The following is an 18,783-nucleotide window of genomic DNA, read 5'->3' on the forward strand; positions in this document are numbered from 1 at the left end:
TCCCCTCTCCCTTCTCTCTCCCTTCCCTCTCTTTCTCCTCTCTCCCTCTCTCTCTCTTTCCTCCCCCTTCTCTTATCTCTCCCCTCCCTCCTCTCTCTCTCTCCCCCTCTCTTTCTCTCCTCCTCTTCTCCCTCTCTCGCTCTCGCTTCTCTTTCCCCTCTCTCTTTCACCCCTTCATTTCCTTCTTCCCCCTCTTTTCTTTCTCCCCTTTCCCTCTCTCTCCTCCCTCTCTTCTCTTCTCTCTCCTATCTCCTCTCTTTCCTCCCATTTCTCCTCCCTCTCTTCTCTCCTCTGTCTCTCTCCTTTCTTCTCTCCTCTCTTCTCTCTTTCCTCCCCCCTCCCCTGTCTCTTCTTTCTTTTCTCCCCTCTCCCTTCCCTCTCTTTCTCCTCTCTTTCCTCCTGTTTCTCCTCCCTCTCTCCTCTCTCTCTCTCTCTTTCTCTCTCATCTCTCTTTCCTCCCCCTTCTCTTATCTCTCCCTCCCTCCCTCCCTCTCTCTCTCTCTCTCCCCTCTCTTCTTTCCTCCCATTTCTCCCCCTCTCTCCTATCTTCCCTCTCTTCTCTCCTCCTCTTCTCCCTCTCTCGCTTCTCTTTCCCCTCTCTCCTCTCTCTCCCCTCTCTTTCACCCCTTCATTTCCTTCTTCCCCCTCTTTTCTTTCTCCCCTTTCTCTCTCTCTCCTCCCTCATTCTCTCCCCTCTCTTCTCCCTCTCTCCTCTCTTTTCTCCCCTTTCTCCCCTCCCCTCTCTTTCTCCTCTTTCCTCCTGTTTCTCCTCCCTCTCTCTCTCTCTCCTTATTCTCCTCTCACTCCTCTGTCTCTCTCTCTTTCTCTCTTTCCTCCACTCTATCTCTTCCCTTCTTTCTCCTCTCTTTCCTCCCATTTCTCCTCCCTCTCTTCTCTCCTCTGTCTCTCTCCTTTCTTCTCTCTCTCTCTTTCCTCCCCCCTCCCTGTCTTTTTCTTTTCTCCCCTCTCCCTTCCCTCTTTCTCCTTTCTTTCCTCCTGTTTCTCCTCTTTCTCTCCTCCTCCTCTCTCTCTCTCATCTCTCTCTCTTTCTCCCTTTTCTCCCTCCTCTCTTCCCTCTCTTCAATCCTCCTCTTCTCCCTCTCTCGCTCTCGCTTCTCTTTCCCCCTCTCTTCTCTCTCTCCCCTCTCTTTCACCCCTTCATTTCCTTCTTCCCCCTCTTTTCTCTCTCACCCGTTTTTGTGTTCTCTATCGCTCCTCTCGTCCCTCCTCCTCTCCCTCTCTTTCTCCTCTGTCTTCTTTCTACCCGTCTCCCCTCTCTCTCTCTCTCCTTACTCTCTCTTCCTCCTCTCACTCCTCTGTCTCTCCTCTCTTCTCTCTTTCCTCCACTCTATCTCTTCCCTTCTCTCTCCTCTCTCTTCCTCCCATTTTCTCCTCTCCTCTCTTCTCTCTCATCTCTCTTTCCTCCCCCCTCCCCTGTCTCTTCTTTCTTTTCTCACCTCTCCCTTCTCTCTCCCTTCCCTCTCTTTCTCCTCTCTTTCCTCCCTCTCTCTCTCATCTCTCTTTCCTCCCATTTCTCCCCCCTCTCTCCTCTCTTCCCTCTCCTCCCTCTCTCTCCTCCCTCTCTTCTCTCCCCTTTCTCCCCTCCCCTCTTTCTCCTCTCTTTCCTCCTGTTTCTCCTCCCTCTCTTCTCCCTCTTCTCTCTCTCTCTCTCTCTTTCACCCCTTCATTTCCTTCTTCCCCCTCTCTTCTTTCTCCCCTTTCTCTCTCTCCTCCCTCATTCTCTCCTCCTCCCATCTCTCCCTCTCTCCCCTCTCTTTCCTCTCTCTTTCACCCCCCTTCTTTTCCTTCTTCCCCCTCTCTTCTCTCTCCCCCCTTTTTGTGTTCGCTCTCTCTCCCCTCTCTTCTCTCTCCCCCCTCTCTTTCTCCTCTCGTCTCTTTTCTTTCACCCTGCAGACTTCATTTCTCCCGCAGCTTTCGCCTCGTCCTTTTTTTTCAGCCCGGTTCAGACTCAGAGCTTCTCTTTTTAACGCTTTTAACACCGGCTCGAGAAGCGCGAAAACACCACACAGAGGTCACCCAAAGGTCACCCAAAGGTCATGAAAAGGTCACTCAAAGGTCATGAAAAGGTCACTCAAAGGTCAAACAGAGGTCACTCAAAGGTCAAAGGGATTTTCACACCAGCGCCGAGCCGAGTCCAGACCCGAGAAAGTCTAGAGATTTACCCAGAGAAGTGAATTTAGCAGAACTGACTGGACGTTTCTGCGCTTTTTTCCTTTTATAATTTGACTTTTCTCTGAATTTTTAAAAATCCGTTTCATCAAATTTTCCTCTGTTTTACTCTCTCGCTCGAGCGTTTGGGTTCAGTTCAGGTTCAGCGCTGAAGTTCACCGAGTTTAAACCTAAAATGCGTCTCTCTGATCTGAATCGTCTCTGAAGTCGCTGCGTCAGTCGTGAGTCGGTGCTAGTGCGGCCGCTGCAGCTCAGGGAGGGAATTCTGGAGGTTCTGAGCTTCACACGGAATCTGGGAATGAGACAAAACTAAGTCTGTGTTCAGTCTGCACCTGAAGTTCCCAAATCTCATTTTTTGTCTCTATGTTCCTGTATCTGATCTTTTATTGACTGAACCACACAGATCTGATGTTTTCAAATGTGACCCAGGACACTTAGTCTACGTTCAGACTGCAGGGTTTAACGCTCAATTCAGATTTTTTTGTGAAATCCGATGTTTTTTCGAGGTGGTTCACATTTCCAGTTAAATGTGACTTGTATGTGACTCCAGTGTGAACATTAAACGGTCCAAAAGTGTCCCACATGTGACACTGGAGACACGACGACGTCAACCGTAGCGAGCGTCTCTGTGTTTACACAAGTTCTGATCTAGTCCTGTTTTAATCCCGGTTTAATCCCGGTTTAGACCTGGTTTAGACCTGGTTTAGACCTGGTTTAGACCTGGTTTAGACCTGGTTTAGACCTGGTTTAGATCTAGTTTAGACCTAGTTTAGACCTAGTTTAGACCTGGTTTAAACCTGGTTTAGACCTGGTTCAGACCTGGGTCAGACCTGGTTTGGTTTAGACCTGGTTTAGATCTAGTTAGACCTAGTTTAGACCTAGTTTAGACCTGGTTTAGACCTGGTTTAAACCTGGTTCAGACCTGGTTTAGACCTGGTTTAGACCTGGTTCAGACCTGGTTTAGACCTGGTTTAGTCCTGGTTTAGACCTGGTTTAGACCTAGTTTAGACCTGGTTTAGACCTAGTTTAGACCTAGTTTAGACCTGGTTTTAGACCTGGTTAGACTGGTTTAGACTGGTTTAGACCTGGTTCAGACCTGGTTTAGAACCTGGAGACCTGGTTTTAGACCTTTTAGAACCTGGTTTAGACCTGGTTTAGACCTGGTTTAGTCCTAGTCCTGGTTTAGACCTGGTTTAGACCTGGTTTAGACCTAGTTTAGACCTAGTTTAGACCTGGTTTAGACCTGGTTTAGACCTGGTTCAGACCTGGTTTAGTCCTGGTTCAGACCTGGTTTAGACCTGGTTTAGACCTGGTTTAGTCCTGGTTTAGACCTGGTTTAGACCTGGTTTAGACCGTTTAGACCTGGTTTAGACCTGGTTTTAGACCTGGTTTAGACCTGGTTTAGACCTGGTTTAGACCTGGTTTAGACCTGGTTTTAGTCCTCGTTTAGACCTGGTTTAGACCTGGTTTAGTCCTGGTTTAGTGTCCGGCAATGAGTGGAATTACTGGAAAGAAAAAAAAAAAAGGGAATTGCCCAAAATGTGAAAACAGTAAAATCCCTCTGTGTAATACTTTTATTTCAAGAAAGTAACGTGTAGGTGGATGAACCGTTCACACTGAAGTCACATGTTAAAGATCAGATATGTGTCAGTTTCAGGAGCACAGATCCAAGTGTCCTGGGTCACATTTGAAAAAAATGGATCTGTGTGGTTCAGACATTAAAAGATCAGATACAGGAACATATCAGAATCAGATTTGGGTCACTTCAGGTGCAGACTGAACGCAGCTTTAGAACTATAACCATAGACAGTAGACTGGTTCGAGAGACCGGCCTCCGCGTGGGGGGGGGGTCTGTACATAAGACCACTGGCCGAGATGCTGCATCTCGGCCTCACTTCCGAGAGGCCTGGTGTGTGGAGAGACTCAGTGTCCCCGAGCCACGTGCGGTCGGACCTGCTGTGCACAGGAGCCGTTTAATGTTCACACTGGAGTCACATACAAGTCACATTTAACTGGAAATGTGAACGACCTCGAAAAAACATCGGATTTCACAAAAAAATACAAGTTGAGCGTTAATGTTTGGGTAGAATTTTTCCACCGTGGTGTGTTTATAATAATAATAAAGCTGGTAAATACACTGGTAAATTCACTCCAGACTTCGTGGTGGAATTGTGGCCACAGCTGCCCCGGGACAGACTGACAGAAGTGAAGCTGCCGAACTGCAACATCAGCGTTTTTCTGCTAAAGAGTTTAATATAAATAACAACAATGATGTTCATGAAATGTGACAAATATTTTACACACAAAACATCACAATCTGTGTTTCATTCGTTCATTCATTTTTCAAAATAAAACCAAAAATAAGAAAACAAAAAAATATATATATTTTCAGATTTAAAATGAAAAAAACAGATAACAATTTTTGGTTTTTTTTGTTTTTGTGACATAAACTGCGATGCCAAACTTTTGCGCCGCATACGGACTAAACCAGGTCTAAACCAGGACTGAACCAGGACTGAACCAGGACTAAAGCAGGACTAAACCAGGACTGAACCAGGACTGAACCAGGACTAAAACAGGACTGAACCAGGACTGAACCAGGACTAAACCAGGACTAAACCAGGACTAAACCAGGACTAAACCAGGTCTGAACCAGGTCTAAACCAGGACTGAACCAGGACTAAACCAGGTCTGAACCAGGTCTAAACCAGGACTAAAGCAGGACTAAACCAGGACTAAACCAGGACTGAACCAGGTCTAAACCAGGTCTAAACCAGGACTGAACCAGGACTGAACCAGGACTAAACCAGGACTAAACCAGGACTGAACCAGGACTAAAACAGGACTGAACCAGGACTGAACCAGGACTAAAACCAGGACTAAACCAGGACTAAACCAGGACTGAACCAGGACTAAACCAGGACTAAACCAGGACTAAACCAGGACTAAACCAGGTCTGAACCAGGTCTAAACCAGGACTAAACCAGGACTAAACCAGGTCTGAACCAGGTCTAAACCAGGTCTAAACCAGGACTAAAGCAGGACTAAACCAGGACTAAACCAGGACTGAACCAGGACTGAACCAGGACTAAAACAGGACTAGATCAGAACTTGTGTAAACACAGAGACGCTCGCTGCGGTTGACGTCGTCGTGTCTCCAGTGTCACATGTGGGACACTTTTGGACCGTTTAATGTTCACACTGGAGTCACATACAAGTCACATTTAACTGGAAATGTGAACGACCTCGAAAAAACATCGAATTTCACAAAAAAAATCTGAATTGAGCGTTAAGCCCTGCAGTCTGACTAATTTAGACCCCAAAAAAGTTACACATTGCACCTTTAAATCTAAAAGAATCTGATTATTTTGCTCGTGCAGACGTCTCCGTGGAAACCGAGTTGAGCTTTTTTGAAGTAATCCAGCTTTTCCCGAGAAAATCTTTCAATCACTAAACAGCAGGCGGTCGGATCCGCTCGGTAATGACACTTTCGGAGCTAAAATTATCCCGAGAAGCGACGCGGAACCACCCGGTGACATCATGAGGTGAGGTGACCAGCTTAATACGCGAGATAACTCAAAACGGAGACAAAAGACCTGGACTCCGGGCGTGTTTTTTTTAACGACGAAGCCGCTAAATGTGCTTAAAATCTCTAAATGATCCGTTTTTTTATGGCGTTATAGCACCTTTAAAATGCCAAATGGAATCAGTGGCGTTTTAAAAAGTCCTAATTAAATACTAATGACTGTATCAGCCGTGTGAAAGAATACGGCCTTTCTAAATGATGCCGGAGACGTAATTAACTGTAATTTGAGCACATTTAGTTAATCGCTGCTTGATGAAGCTCGGTCCAGAGTTGAAGTGCCAGAGCTCCACGTCCAGAAGCTTCGGTTTTTACAGCGATTTGTGGAGAGAGACAGAAAAGTAAAAGCTATTTTCAGTTATTCTAAGAGATTTCAGAGGTCGAATGTAAATTATATTCTGTTTTATGTAAGTTTAGACCTGGTTTAGACCTGGTTTAGACCTGGTTTAGTCCTGGTTTAGTCCTGGTTTAGACCTGGTTTAGACCTGGTTTAGTCCTGGTTTAGTCCTTGTTTAGTCCTTGTTTAGTCCTGGTTTAGTCCTGGTTTAGTCCTGGTTTAGACCTGGTTTAGTCTTGGTTTAGTCCTGGTTTAGTCCTGGTTTAGTCCTGGTTCAGACCTGGTTTAGTCCTGGTTTAGTTCTGGTTTAATTCTGGTTTAGACCTGGTTTAGTCTTGGTTTAGTCTTGGTTTAGTCCTGGTTTAGTCCTGGTTTAGTCCTGGTTCAGACCTGGTTTAGTCCTGGTTTAGTTCTGGTTTAATTCTGGTTTAGACCTGGTTTAGTCCTGGTTTAGTCCTGTTTAGTCCTGGTTTAGTCCTGGTTTTAGTCCTGGTTTAGTCCTGGTTCAGACCTGGTTTAGTCTTGGTTTAGTCCTTGTTTAGTCCTGGTTTAGTCCTGGTTCAGACCTGGTTTAGTCCTGGTTTAGTCCTGGTTTAGTCCTGGTTTAGACCTGGTTTAGTCCTGGTTTAGTCCTGGTTCAGACCTGGTTTAGTCTTGGTTTAGTCCTGGTTTAGTTCTGGTTTAGTTCTGGTTTATACCTGGTTTAGTCCTGGTTTAGTCTTGGTTTAGTCCTTGTTTAGTCCTGGTTTAGTCCTGGTTCAGACCTGGTTTAGTCTTGGTTTAGTCCTGGTTTAGTCTTGGTTTAGTCCTTGTTTAGTCCTGTTTAGTTTAGTCCTGGTTAGTCCTGGTTTAGTCCTGGTTTAGACCTGGTTTAGTCATGGTTTAGTCCTGGTTTAGACCTGGTTTAGTCTGGTTTAGTCCTGGTTTTAGTCCTGGTTTAGTCCTGGTTTAGACCTGGTTTAGTCCTGGTTTAGACCTGGTTTAGTCTTGGTTTAGTCCTGGTTTTAGTCCTGGTTTTAATCCTGGTTTAGTCCTGGTTTAGTCCTGGTTTAGACCTGGTTTAGTCCTGGTTTAGTCCTGGTTTAGACCTGGTTTAGTCTTGGTTTAGTCCTGGTTTAGTCCTGGTTTAGTCCTGGTTTAGTCCTGGTTTAGACCTGGTTTAGTCCTGGTTTAGTCCTGGTTCAGACCTGGTTTAGTCTGGTTTAGTCCTGGTTTAGACCTGGTTTAGTCCTGGTTTTAGTCCTGGTTTAGTCCTGGTTTAGTCCTGGTTTTAGTCCTGGTTTAGTTTTAGTCCTGGTTTAGTCCTGGTTTAGTCCTGGTTTAGACCTGGTTTTAGTCCTGGTTTAGTCCTTGGTTTAGTCCTGGTTTAGACCTGGTTTAGTCCTGGTTTAGTCCTTAGTTTAGTCCTGGTTTAGTCCTTGTTTAGTCCTGGTTTAGTCCTGGTTTAGTCCTGGTTTAGTTTAGTCCTGTTTAGTTTAGTCCTGGTTTAGTCCTGGTTTAGTCCTGGTTTAGTCCTGGTTTAGTCCTGGTTTAGTCCTGGTTTAGTCCTGGTTTAGTCCTGGTTTTCTGGTTTAGACCTGGTTTAGACCTGGTTTAGTCCTGGTTTAGTCCTGGTTTAGTCCTGGTTTAGTCCTGGTTTTACTGGTTTAGTCCTGGTTTAGTCCTGGTTTAGTCCTGGTTTAGACCTGGTTTAGTCCTGGTTTAGTCCTGGTTTAGTCCTGGTTTTCCTAGTTTTCCTGTTTAGACCTGGTTTAGTCCTGGTTCAGACCTGGTTTAGTCCTGGTTTAGTCTTGGTTTTGACCTGGTTTAGTTCTGGTTTAGTCCTGGTTTAGACTTGGTTTAGACCTGGTTTAGTCCTGGTTTAGTCCTGGTTTAGTTTAGTCCTGTTTTAGTCCTGGTTTAGTCCTGGTTTAGTCCTGGTTTAGACCTGGTTTAGTCCTGGTTTAGACCTGGTTTAGTCCTGGTTTAGTCCTGGTTTAGTCCTGGTTTAGTCCTGGTTTAGACCTGGTTTAGTCCTGGTTTAAACAAATTAAACGATGCGAATTGTCGATACTGTGATATTTTGCACACTCCTGATTTGCATGCTAGTTGTTTGTTGCTCTGGATTCTAAACTAAGTGAGCGACTGGTTCTGTTTTCACGACTTTAAGGCTGTAAAACTCAGTATTTAAGCCGACACATTCACTCGCCGACACCTCGACCGTTTGACTCGTCTCACAGATTTTTTAAAGTTCCAGTTTCGTTCCCCGGTGGCAGGAGAAGCGTCGAAAGGGCAAAACGAAAGTCCAGCGTTTTCTCACCGTGGCAAAGGTCAAAAACCGCTGTGGCAAAAATCTGAATCCTGATGGGGGAGAAAACTCGATCCCACGCGGGAAAATGAAATAAAATCGACCGAAAACGGAGCAGAAATGTCAGCGGCGTCACAGCGTTCGCCCCCTGACCCGAAGGTTAAAGGTTCAGTCCCCGAGTCTCTTCATACAAACTGTGACGAGAAAGTGAAGCAGAACTGTGTAACTGTCACTGTAAACACGTTAAAACTGTAATGTGTTATTTATTTTATTTATTTATTTATTACTCGTTACTGTCGTTTCAGAGTAATTAGTTACTTTACAATATTACTGTGTTTAAAATTTAAAACTTTACACGACTTTTACAGCGTTTTTAATTTACTCTCGTCAAAAGAACTGAGCCAAGATGCAGAATTTTTGCACCGTATATGGACTAAACAAGGACTAAACCAGGACTAAACAAGGACTAAACAAGGACTAAACAAGGACTGAAAAGAGGACTAAACCAAGGACTAAACCAGGACTAAACAAGGACTGAACCGAGGACTGAACCGAGGACTGAACCAGGACTAAACCAGGACTAAACAAGGACTGAACCAGGACTAAACAAGGACTGAACCGAGGACTGAACCAGGACTGAACCGAGGACTAAACCAGGACTAAACAAGGACTGAACCGAGGACTGAACCAGGACTGAACCGAGGACTAAACCAGGACTAACCGAGGACTGAACCGAGGACTGAACCGAGGACTGAACCGAGGACTGAACCGAGGACTGAAACAGGACTAAATCAGAGCTGAACCGAGGACTAAACCAGGACTGAACCGAGGACTGAACCGAGGACTAAACCAGGACTAAACAAGGACTGAACCGAGGACTAAACCAGGACTGAACCGAGGACTGAACCGAGGACTAAACCAGGACTGAACCGAGGACTAAACCAGGACTAAACTAGGACTGAACCGAGGACTGAACCGAGGACTGAACCGAGGACTGAACCAGGACTAAACAAGGACTGAACCGAGGACTAAACCAGGACTAAACCAGGACTGAACCGTTTCGCCTCGTGGATTGTTCAGTTCTGTGTTGGTGTTTTCGCCCGTGGTCACCTGACGGTCTACACGGGCGTCTACACGGGCGTCTACACGGCGTCTACACGGCGTCTACACGGGCGTCTACACGGGCGTCTACACGGCGTCTACACGGCGTCTACACGGGCGTCTCCACGGGCGTCTCCACGGGCGTCTACACGGGCGTCTACACGGCGTCTACACGGGCGTCTACACGGGCGTCTACACGGCGTACACGGCGTCTACACGGGCGTCTCCACGGGCGTCTCCACGGGCGTCTCCGCGGGCGTCTACACGGCGTCTACACGGCGTCTCCACGGGCTCCACGGGCTCCACGGGCGTCTCCACGGGCGTCTACACGGGCGTCTCCACGGGCGTCTCCACGGGCGTCTCCACGGGCGTCTCCACGGCGTCTACACGGCGTCTACACGGGCGTCTACACGGGCGTCTACACGGGCGTCTCACGGGCGTCTCGGGGCGCGGGCGTCTACACGGCGTCTACACGGCGTCTCCACGGGCGTCTACACGGGCGTCTACACGGGCGTCTCCACGGGCGTCTACTACACGGGCGTCGTCTACACGGGCGTCTCCACGGGCGTCTCCACGGCACGGGCGTCTACACGGGCGTCTACACGGGCGTCTACACGGGCGTCTACACGGGCGTCTCCACGGGCGTCTACGGGCGTCTACACGGGCGTCTACACGGGCGTCTCTCCACGGGCGTCTACACGGGCGTCTCCACGGGCGTCTACACGGGCGTCTCCACGGGCGTCTCCACGGGCGTCTCCACGGGCGTCTACACGGGCGTCTACACTACACGGGCGTCTACACGGGCGTCTCCACGGGCGTCTACACGGGCGTCTACACGGCGTCTACACGGGCGTCTACACGGGCGTCTCACACGGGCGTCTCCACGGGCGTCTCCACGGGCGTCTACACGGCGTCTAACACGGCGTCTACACGGGCGTCTACACGGGCGTCTACACGGGCGTCTAACGGGCGTCTCCACGGGCGCTCTCCACGGGCGTCTACACGGGCGTCTACACGGGCGTCTCCACGGGCGTCTACACGGGCGTCTCACGGGGCGTCTCCACGGGCGTCTACACGGGCGTCTACACGGGCGTCTCCGGCGTTTCACCGCTGTTGATGTCGTGGTGATTTTAGCAAATTTGTATGAAGAAAAACTCACCACTTCAATCGAGATTTAAAAAAAAAATTGTAATGCGCATTTCTGACATTTGTACTGAGTAAAATATTACAATTTTTCCCTGTAATTCCACATTACTGTTACATCAAAAAGCTGCGCTGTTTGCTTCGCTGCATCACTGACACGGAGTTCAAACACAATTTTTGTAACATTAATGTACATTTGGGACGTGTAGGTGGGAGGAATGAGACCTAAAAAAACAATAAGTCACACTTTTTGGGGGAAATGTATTTTATAAAATCAGAGACCAGGAGCCAACGTTTCCTGTGTAAAGTGAAGTTGTAGTAAAAACAATAGGAGAGAAAACAACAGACTGTTAACGTCACATATGAACAGTTCTTCAGATAAACTATAACATAAACAACAGAACAAGTTTAACAAACTCTCCGTCTCACTCCAAATCACTAAATCACTTCAATTCTTCATCCTCGGTGTCACTTCTGAACAACTCGGCCTCGACCTCCGGAGGTAAACAGAGCGACGCAAACTCTTCTGTGTCGCTGTCGTCAGACTCAACATCAGTTCAGTTAGAATTATTCTGGTCTTTCTGAATCTCGACAGGATGTCAGGGTCTTTAAAGTCTTAAAAAGCTCTTAAATTTCATGTTCCTTAATTAAGGCCTTAAAAAGTCTTAAATTATGTTGTTCCAAGTCTAATTTTTTTTCACAAAAGTGTTAAATTTCATGAGCCTATTGTTGTTTACTGAACTGGACTTCAGTGTCACTCCACCAGGTCAGGCTCACACCTCCCTCTTTCTCTTTCTCTTTCTCTTTCTCTTTTTCTTTCTCTGTTTCTGGTTGAAGCATTTTGAAAGTCAATGTGAGACAAAACAATGTGAAAGTTTAGTTTGTCTTGTTAGAATTACGACTATAAATGAGTTCTGAATGAGATTTTATAATAAAAGTATTTTCTGTTATTTAAAGCAGTGAGTAATGGTCATTATAAGAACTGGATCTGGAGTATTTCACCTGCGTAAATGGGCTCGATGTTGGTCTTAAGTTTCATTGAAGTGATCTTAAAAAGGTCTTAAAAAGTCTTAAATTTGAGGTCGTCAAACCTGGAGACCCTGGGATGGTTTCAGTGTCACTGAAGTCCAGACTTTGTCCGTCCAGTGACTTCAGGAAAGTTTCATGGTTGCATCCTCCACAAGTCACAAGTTTCTCTCTCACTCCAAACTTTCTTTCTGCTGCTCCATTTCTGTTTTCAGCTGCAGATTTCTTTTAAAGGTTGTATGGAGGATTTTTTTTTGTTTCAAACTGTCAGTCAAAGATTACAATACCATTACAGAGATGCAGCAGCTTTGTAATTATGATGACAAAAAAAAAAAAGAATGAAAATCTATCAACTGTGGACGTGTTGAGGCCAGATAAACATCAGCCAATAGAAAACGAGGCTCCCTCATTTTCTATTGGCTGTTAGGTTGTCAATCAAACTCCCTAGTGTAACTGACTCATCGGAGTGCGGGGATTATGTGGTTTACGCAGCGGTTCTTAGAGGCTTTTTTGAACTGTCGCTTCCTCGCATTTCGCACAAAGTTTGTCGTGACGGTGGACGAGAATCCACGACCGGTTCGCCGCAAAAGGAGCAAAGCCAAACTGAGGTGATTCTTGGAGATCTCGTCCAGCGATGGCGCGACCGAAGCAGACGAAGGGTCTAAAAACTGACGCGTCGGTCGCTGAATTACTTCTAGACAGGAAACTTCAACAGTAAATTCTGAACGCGCACAAGGACTGTCGCTGTATTTCTCTTCCCTTAAAAAAATCCTCTATACAACCTTTAAATCTGCAGAATCTGATTTTGTTTTTTTGGGGCATTTGTGTTCAGTCTTCTCAGTCTTTGTCTTTATAAGTTTAAAGTTTAAATGTTAAATAGTTGAGTGGTGCAGAAGTAACGGTGCGATCGACTGGACATGATACAGACAGAACAGAGGCTCTTTCTGCAGGAGACATGCGCAGTAGAGCCAAGTGACAGTGGTACAGGAGGAACAGGAGCCAAACCATGAAAAAAAGTGACACTTATAGTCCAAAAAATACGGTAATATGAGCCGTGTCAAAGGACAGTTTGTGAGTTTCTGGAGGTGACGATAGAAATCAAAAGTTAAATGATGACATGATCGTTTTCTCGATTAGTTTCTCTCTAATTTACACGTCTTCAGAACATCTCGTGTTGTTGTTGTTTTTTTTTCGGCGTGTGTATTGTGCGTTTCTCGGGCGAACCGTCGGGCCTGCCGCTATCATTTGCGTTTTATGGCCGTTTCTATCATTCGAAAGCGCAGTTATAATGAAGCTAATCCATCACCAAGAAAATGAGCAAACTGCTTCCTGTCTGCTTTTCCAATGAGACATTCTGCCGTACGCACATTAAACGCACCATAACTCATGCGGCAGGGCTGCTCCTGTCATTACCGCGCATCTCTCTATTTTGGAAAATGTAGTGTCGTTTTTTTTTTTTTTTTTTTTTTTTTCACTTTTTCCGTCAGTTAACCAGCTTTTAGTCATGTTATAATCGATTTTTTGATTCATTTATGCTTTTCTTGGTTTATATTTATATAAATCAGCCTAAATCTACAGGGTTTCTGAGTTAAACGTGTGAAACAAAACACAACTCGGTCTGGACTCGGTCTTGAAGACGCTTGGACTTGGTCTTGTCTCGGTCTTGTCTCGGTCTTGTCTCGGTCTTGAAGACTCGTCTTGGACTCGGTCTTGTCTCGGTCGGTCTCGGTCTTGTCTCGGTCTTGTCTCGGTCTTGTCTCGGTCTTGTCTCGGTCTTGTCTCGGTCTTGTCTCGGTCTTGAAGACGCTTGGACTCGGTCTTGTCTCGGTCTTGAAGACGCTTGGACTCGGTCTTGTCTCGGTCTTGTCTCGGTCTTGAAGACGCTTGACTCGGTCTTGTCGGTCTTGAGTCTTGGTCTTGGTCTCGGTCTTGTCTCGGTCTTGTCTTGGTCTTGTCTCTCTGGACTTGGACTCGGTCTTGTCTCGGTCTTGTCTCGGTCTTGAAGACGCTTGGACTCGGTCTTGTCTCGGTCTTGTCTCGGTCTTGTCTCGGTCTTGTCTCGGTCTTGTCTCGGTCTTGTCTCGGTCTTGTCTCGGTCTTGTCTCGGTCTTGAAGACGCTTGGACTCGGTCTTGTCTCGGTCTTGTCTCGGTCTTGTCTCGGTCTTGAAGACGCTTGGACTCGGTCTTGTCTCGGTCTTGTCTCGGTCTTGTCTCGGTCTTGTCTCGGTCTTGTCTCGGTCTTGAAGGTCTCGGTCTTGTCTCGGTCTTGAAGGACTCGGTCTTGTCTCGGTCTTGTCTCGGTCTTGTTTGGTCTTGTCTCGGTCTTGTTCGGTCTTGTCTCGGTCTTGTTTCGGTCTCGGTCTTGTCTCGGTTTCTTGTCTCGGTCTTGTCGGTCTTGGTCTTTCGGTCTTGGACTCGGTCTTGTCTTGGTCTTGTCTCTCGACTCGGTCTTGTCTCGGTCTTGTCTCGTCTTGTCTTGGTCTTGAAGACGCTTGGACTCGGTCTTGTCTCGGTCTTGAAGACGTCTTGGATCTCGGTCTTGTCTCGGTCTTGTCTCGGTCTTGTCTCGGTCTTGTCTCGGTCTTGTCTCGGTCTTGTCTCGGTCTTGTCTTGTCTTGGACTCGGTCTTGTCTCGGTCTTGTCTCGGTCTTGTCTCGGTCTTGTCTCGGTCTTGGACTCGGTCTTGTCTCGGTCTTGTCTCGGTCTTGTCTCGGTCTTGTCTCGGTCTTGTCTCGGTCTTGTCTCGGTCTTGTCTCGGTCTTGTCTCGGTCTTGTCTCGGTCTTGTCTCGGTCTTGTCTCGGTCTTGTCTCGGTCTTGTTCTCGGTCTTGTCTCGGTCTTGTCTCGGTCTTGTCTCGGTCTTGTCTCGGTCTTGAAGACGCTTGGACTCGGTCTTGTCTCGGTCTTGTCTCGGTCTTGTCTCGGTCTTGTCTCGGTCTTGTTCGGTCTCGGTGTTTCGGTCTTGTCTCGGTCTTGTCTCGGTCTTGTCTCGGTCTTGTCTCGGTCTTCATGGCGCTTGGTCTCGGTCTTGTCTCGGTCTTGTCTCGGTCTTGTCTCGGTCTTGTCTCTTGTCGTCTCGGTCTTGGGTCTCGGTCTTGTCTCGGTCTTGTCTTGGTCTTGTCTCGGTCTCTGTCTCGGTCTTGTCTTGGTCTTGTCTCGGTCTTGTCTCGGTCTTTGTCTTGGTCTTGTCTTCGGTCTTCGGTCTTGTCTCGGTCTTGTCTCGGTCTTGTCTCGGTCTTGTCTCGGTCTTGTCTCGGTCTTGTTGGTCTCGGTCTTGTCTCGGTCTTGTCTCGGTCTTGTCTCGGTCTTGTCTCGGTCTTGTCTCGGTCTTGTCTCGGTCTTGTCTCGGTCTTGTCTTGGTACTTCAGACCAAATGCATCTGTGTTTGTGACGTTTGTGTTTGTTAAATGTGCAGAGGATAAATCCCACTGCAAAACCAGTAAGAGGATGAACCTCCAGTTAGAAACTTGAAAAAATCGGTTTAAAAGTCCTACGCACTTTTTTCACAGTTTTGTGTAAAGTCCCAGTGGAAGTTTTCTTAAAGAAGCTTCTCAAACTGTGGGCGAGGGTCAGAAACAGTGTGTTTCACTGAAGTACAGTTTGTTTGGCTTATTTTAGCTTAAATGAACTTTAATCAGATCAAATTGAGATAGATTTATTAAAAAAAAACAAAAAAACATTTATATAAATGTGTGAAAATAACTGTGACAAACATAAATGTTGAAAATTACAAAGATGGTCTTGATTTGGTCTCGATGGGCTGTGGTTTCGGTCTCGTCTTGGTCCCGTCTCGGTCTCAACCTTTAAATTCTTGGTCTTGTCCTGGTCTCGGGTCCTGGGGTCTCAGACTGGTCTTGGTCTGGATTAGTGCAATCTTTAACTACAAAACTACAGTTTGTGATGAGGAAACTACATTATAACACGACTTAAACTCACAGGAGTCGATTCTGACTAATGGACCTTTAAAAACATAAATATATCCACAGTTCACAAGAGTAAATGTTGTGCTCCGTTTACAAGCTTCATTTAAAAGCCTGTGTGTTTTCTGAACGACTTTCTTGTGTGTTTTGTGTGTTTCAGTGTCGGACGGCGAGCACACGACTCCAGAGATGGACTTCGCCATCCTGGTCCTGTCCAACCACCAGCAGCCGCCCGTGTTCCAGGTGCTGGACCCTCTGGTGGAGGTCAGCGTGGGGGGCCAGGCCACCATCGGTGAGGACGACACACACTCCCTCCGCCTTCACACACTCCCTCCGCCTTCACACACTCCCTCCGCCTTCACACACTCCCTCCGCCTTCACACACTCCCTCCGCCTTCACACACACTCCCTCCGCCTTCACACACTCCCTCCGCCTTCACACACTCCCTCCGCTTTCACACGCTCCCTCCGCCTTCACACACTCCCTCCGCCTTCACACACTCCTGTTCTTGTTTAGTCCTGGTTTAGACCTGGTTTAGACCTGGTTTAGTCCTGGTTTAGTCCTGGTTTAGTCCTGGTTTAGTCCTGGTTTAGTCCTGGTTTAGTCCTGGTTTAGTCCTGGTTTAGTCCTGGTTTAGTCCTGGTTTAGTCCTGGTTTTAGTCCTGGTTTAGACCTGGTTTAGACCTGGTTTAGTCCTGGTTTAGTCCTGGTTTAGTCCTGGTTTATTTTCCAGCAATGAGTGGAATTACCGAAAAAAAGAAGAAGAGGAAAAAAAAGGGGGTTTTAGCCCAAAATGTGAAAACAGTAAAATCCCTCTGTTTAATCCTTTTATTTCAACAAAGTAACTGTAATCCAATTACCACTCACTGAAACAGTAACTGTAACTGAATACAGTTACTCATCATTTGTACTCTGATTACATAACTCCAGTACATGTAATCTGTTACTCCCCAACACTGTTTAAGAACAATACAAAAAGCACAAAAATATCAAACAGAAGGAATTAAAAAAACAGACAATGATGTAAACAATCCAGTTACTGCAAAAAAACAAATCTAGTCAAGTTTAGATCCTTGAATTAAGAAAGTTTGATCATGATTTGAGTAAATTATCTAACAATGGAACAAGACTTTTTGTAGGTAAAATATGAAAATACATCTTGCTACAGTTAAAATAAGAAAAACAACAACTTTTTGCACTTAAAATAAGAAACAAAATCGAATATTGCTCGAATTAAGAAAAACACACTTAGTCCACTGGTAGATAATTTTACTTGTCAAGTTAAATCGACTCAAATAAAATCAAATTAATTTAAGTCATTACTTTTTACTTATCTAGATATTGTGTTTTCCAGTGTAATTATCATAAATAAAGTAAAAAGAATTATAATAAAAAGAAATAAGTAATAAAATCAAGCTAAAACCATTTAACCCCTGGTAGATTTAGACTGTATATATAAATGGAAATAGCTGAACCAAATGAACCTCGTTGGACTGATTTCTTTAGTATTTAAAGTGCATTATAACGATTAGTTCGTGGTATTTTTGAGTTCTTTTAATATATTGTTTTGTTTTGAGGATTTTAAGAGAGGAAAAGTATGCAAGTAGAGAACGGAAATGGCTTTTTATTGTTTTATTTTTTGTTTTTTTATTTTTGTTTTTTAACAAAACCAGAACAAAAATGAATCAAAAAACCCTCCCACGCTGCTTCCCCGCTCCACCCTGACGTTTAATCCTGCCAAAATATTCAGGGAAAGTGTCCAAATGTGTTGAAAGTCCTGCCGCTTCCCTCTCACTGGAAATGGCTTTTAAGTGAACTAAGTAACTCAAAATATTGCACCGACGGGTAATTTAATTTAAAAAGGGAAGGGAAAAAAAGCCTGAAACACATAATTACACTGACACTTTTGGAAATAGACTTTTAGGATTCCAGCTTTTTGAGCGAGAACAAGACGTAACAAGAAATAACTCAAGTGGACTTAGACTTAGAGCCTTATTCAAGTATTTTTTCCTTCATTTCTTGTTTTGTCGTTGTATTTCTCAGTGTCAAAAATCGAACAGCCGCAGCCAAAGTTTTCATGATAATTACATCTTCAGATTCACATATTTTTATATAAAGACGTAAAGAGACTCTGATTCAAATACTGACAGAAACATCATTTGAAATGTATTTTTGACTCTAAATATTCAGATTTGAAGAGGTACTCCCCACATTAGGTACTCCAACACATTTTGGGTGAAAAAAATTCTCTCCAGTTACTAAAGTTCAAAAGGGGGGCTATTTTATTTTATACAGGGCCACAATAGAAGTGAATGTTACCGTATGTTCCACACCATAGGGCGAACTCAAAAGACTCCAACAGCATCAAAACACGACCGCGCCCCACAATGCAGAGCTCCCCATACACGAGTCCACTCAGGTGTCTCAGTACGACTTCAGTAAACGACAAACACACAAAACACACACGACACACACACACACACACACACACACACACACACAACACACACACACACACACACACACACACACACACACACACACACACACACACATACACACACACACACACAACACACACATAAACACACACAGAGCAGACACACACACACACACACAGACACACATAAACACACAAACACACAACACACAACACACACACACACACACACACACACACACACACACACACACACACACACACACACACAACACACACACACACACACACACACACACACACACACACACACACACACACACACACAAACACACACAACACACACACACACACACACAAACACACACACACACACACACATCAAACACAACACACACACACACACACACACACACACACACACACACACACACACACACACACACACACACACACACACACACACACACACACACACACACACACAACACACACACACAACACACACAAACACACACACACACACACAACACACACACACACACACACACACACACACACACACACACACACACACACACACACACACACACACACACACACACACACACACACACACACACAACACACACACACACACACACAACACACACACACACACACACACACAACACACACAAACACACACACACACACACACACACACACACACACAACACACACACACACACACACACACACACACAACACACACA

At 45.6% G+C, this 18,783-nt stretch overlaps 1 protein-coding gene across 1 annotated transcript in view; it reads left to right on the plus strand.

Moving 5' to 3' along the window:
* fras1 (Fraser extracellular matrix complex subunit 1) overlaps positions 1–18,783 on the plus strand; it is a 607,084-nt gene that overhangs the window by 412,386 nt on the left and 175,915 nt on the right. The window contains exon 37 of the mRNA XM_055161976.1: positions 15,748–15,879. Within this exon, the coding sequence (XP_055017951.1) occupies positions 15,748–15,879 (132 nt within the window). The remainder of the gene's footprint in view (positions 1–15,747; positions 15,880–18,783) is intronic.

This window comes from Boleophthalmus pectinirostris, unplaced genomic scaffold (genome assembly GCF_026225935.1).
Source record: "Boleophthalmus pectinirostris isolate CB_2022bp ecotype Guang Dong unplaced genomic scaffold, ASM2622593v1 HiC_scaffold_4, whole genome shotgun sequence".
Classification (NCBI taxonomy): Eukaryota; Metazoa; Chordata; class Actinopteri; order Gobiiformes; family Gobiidae; genus Boleophthalmus; species Boleophthalmus pectinirostris.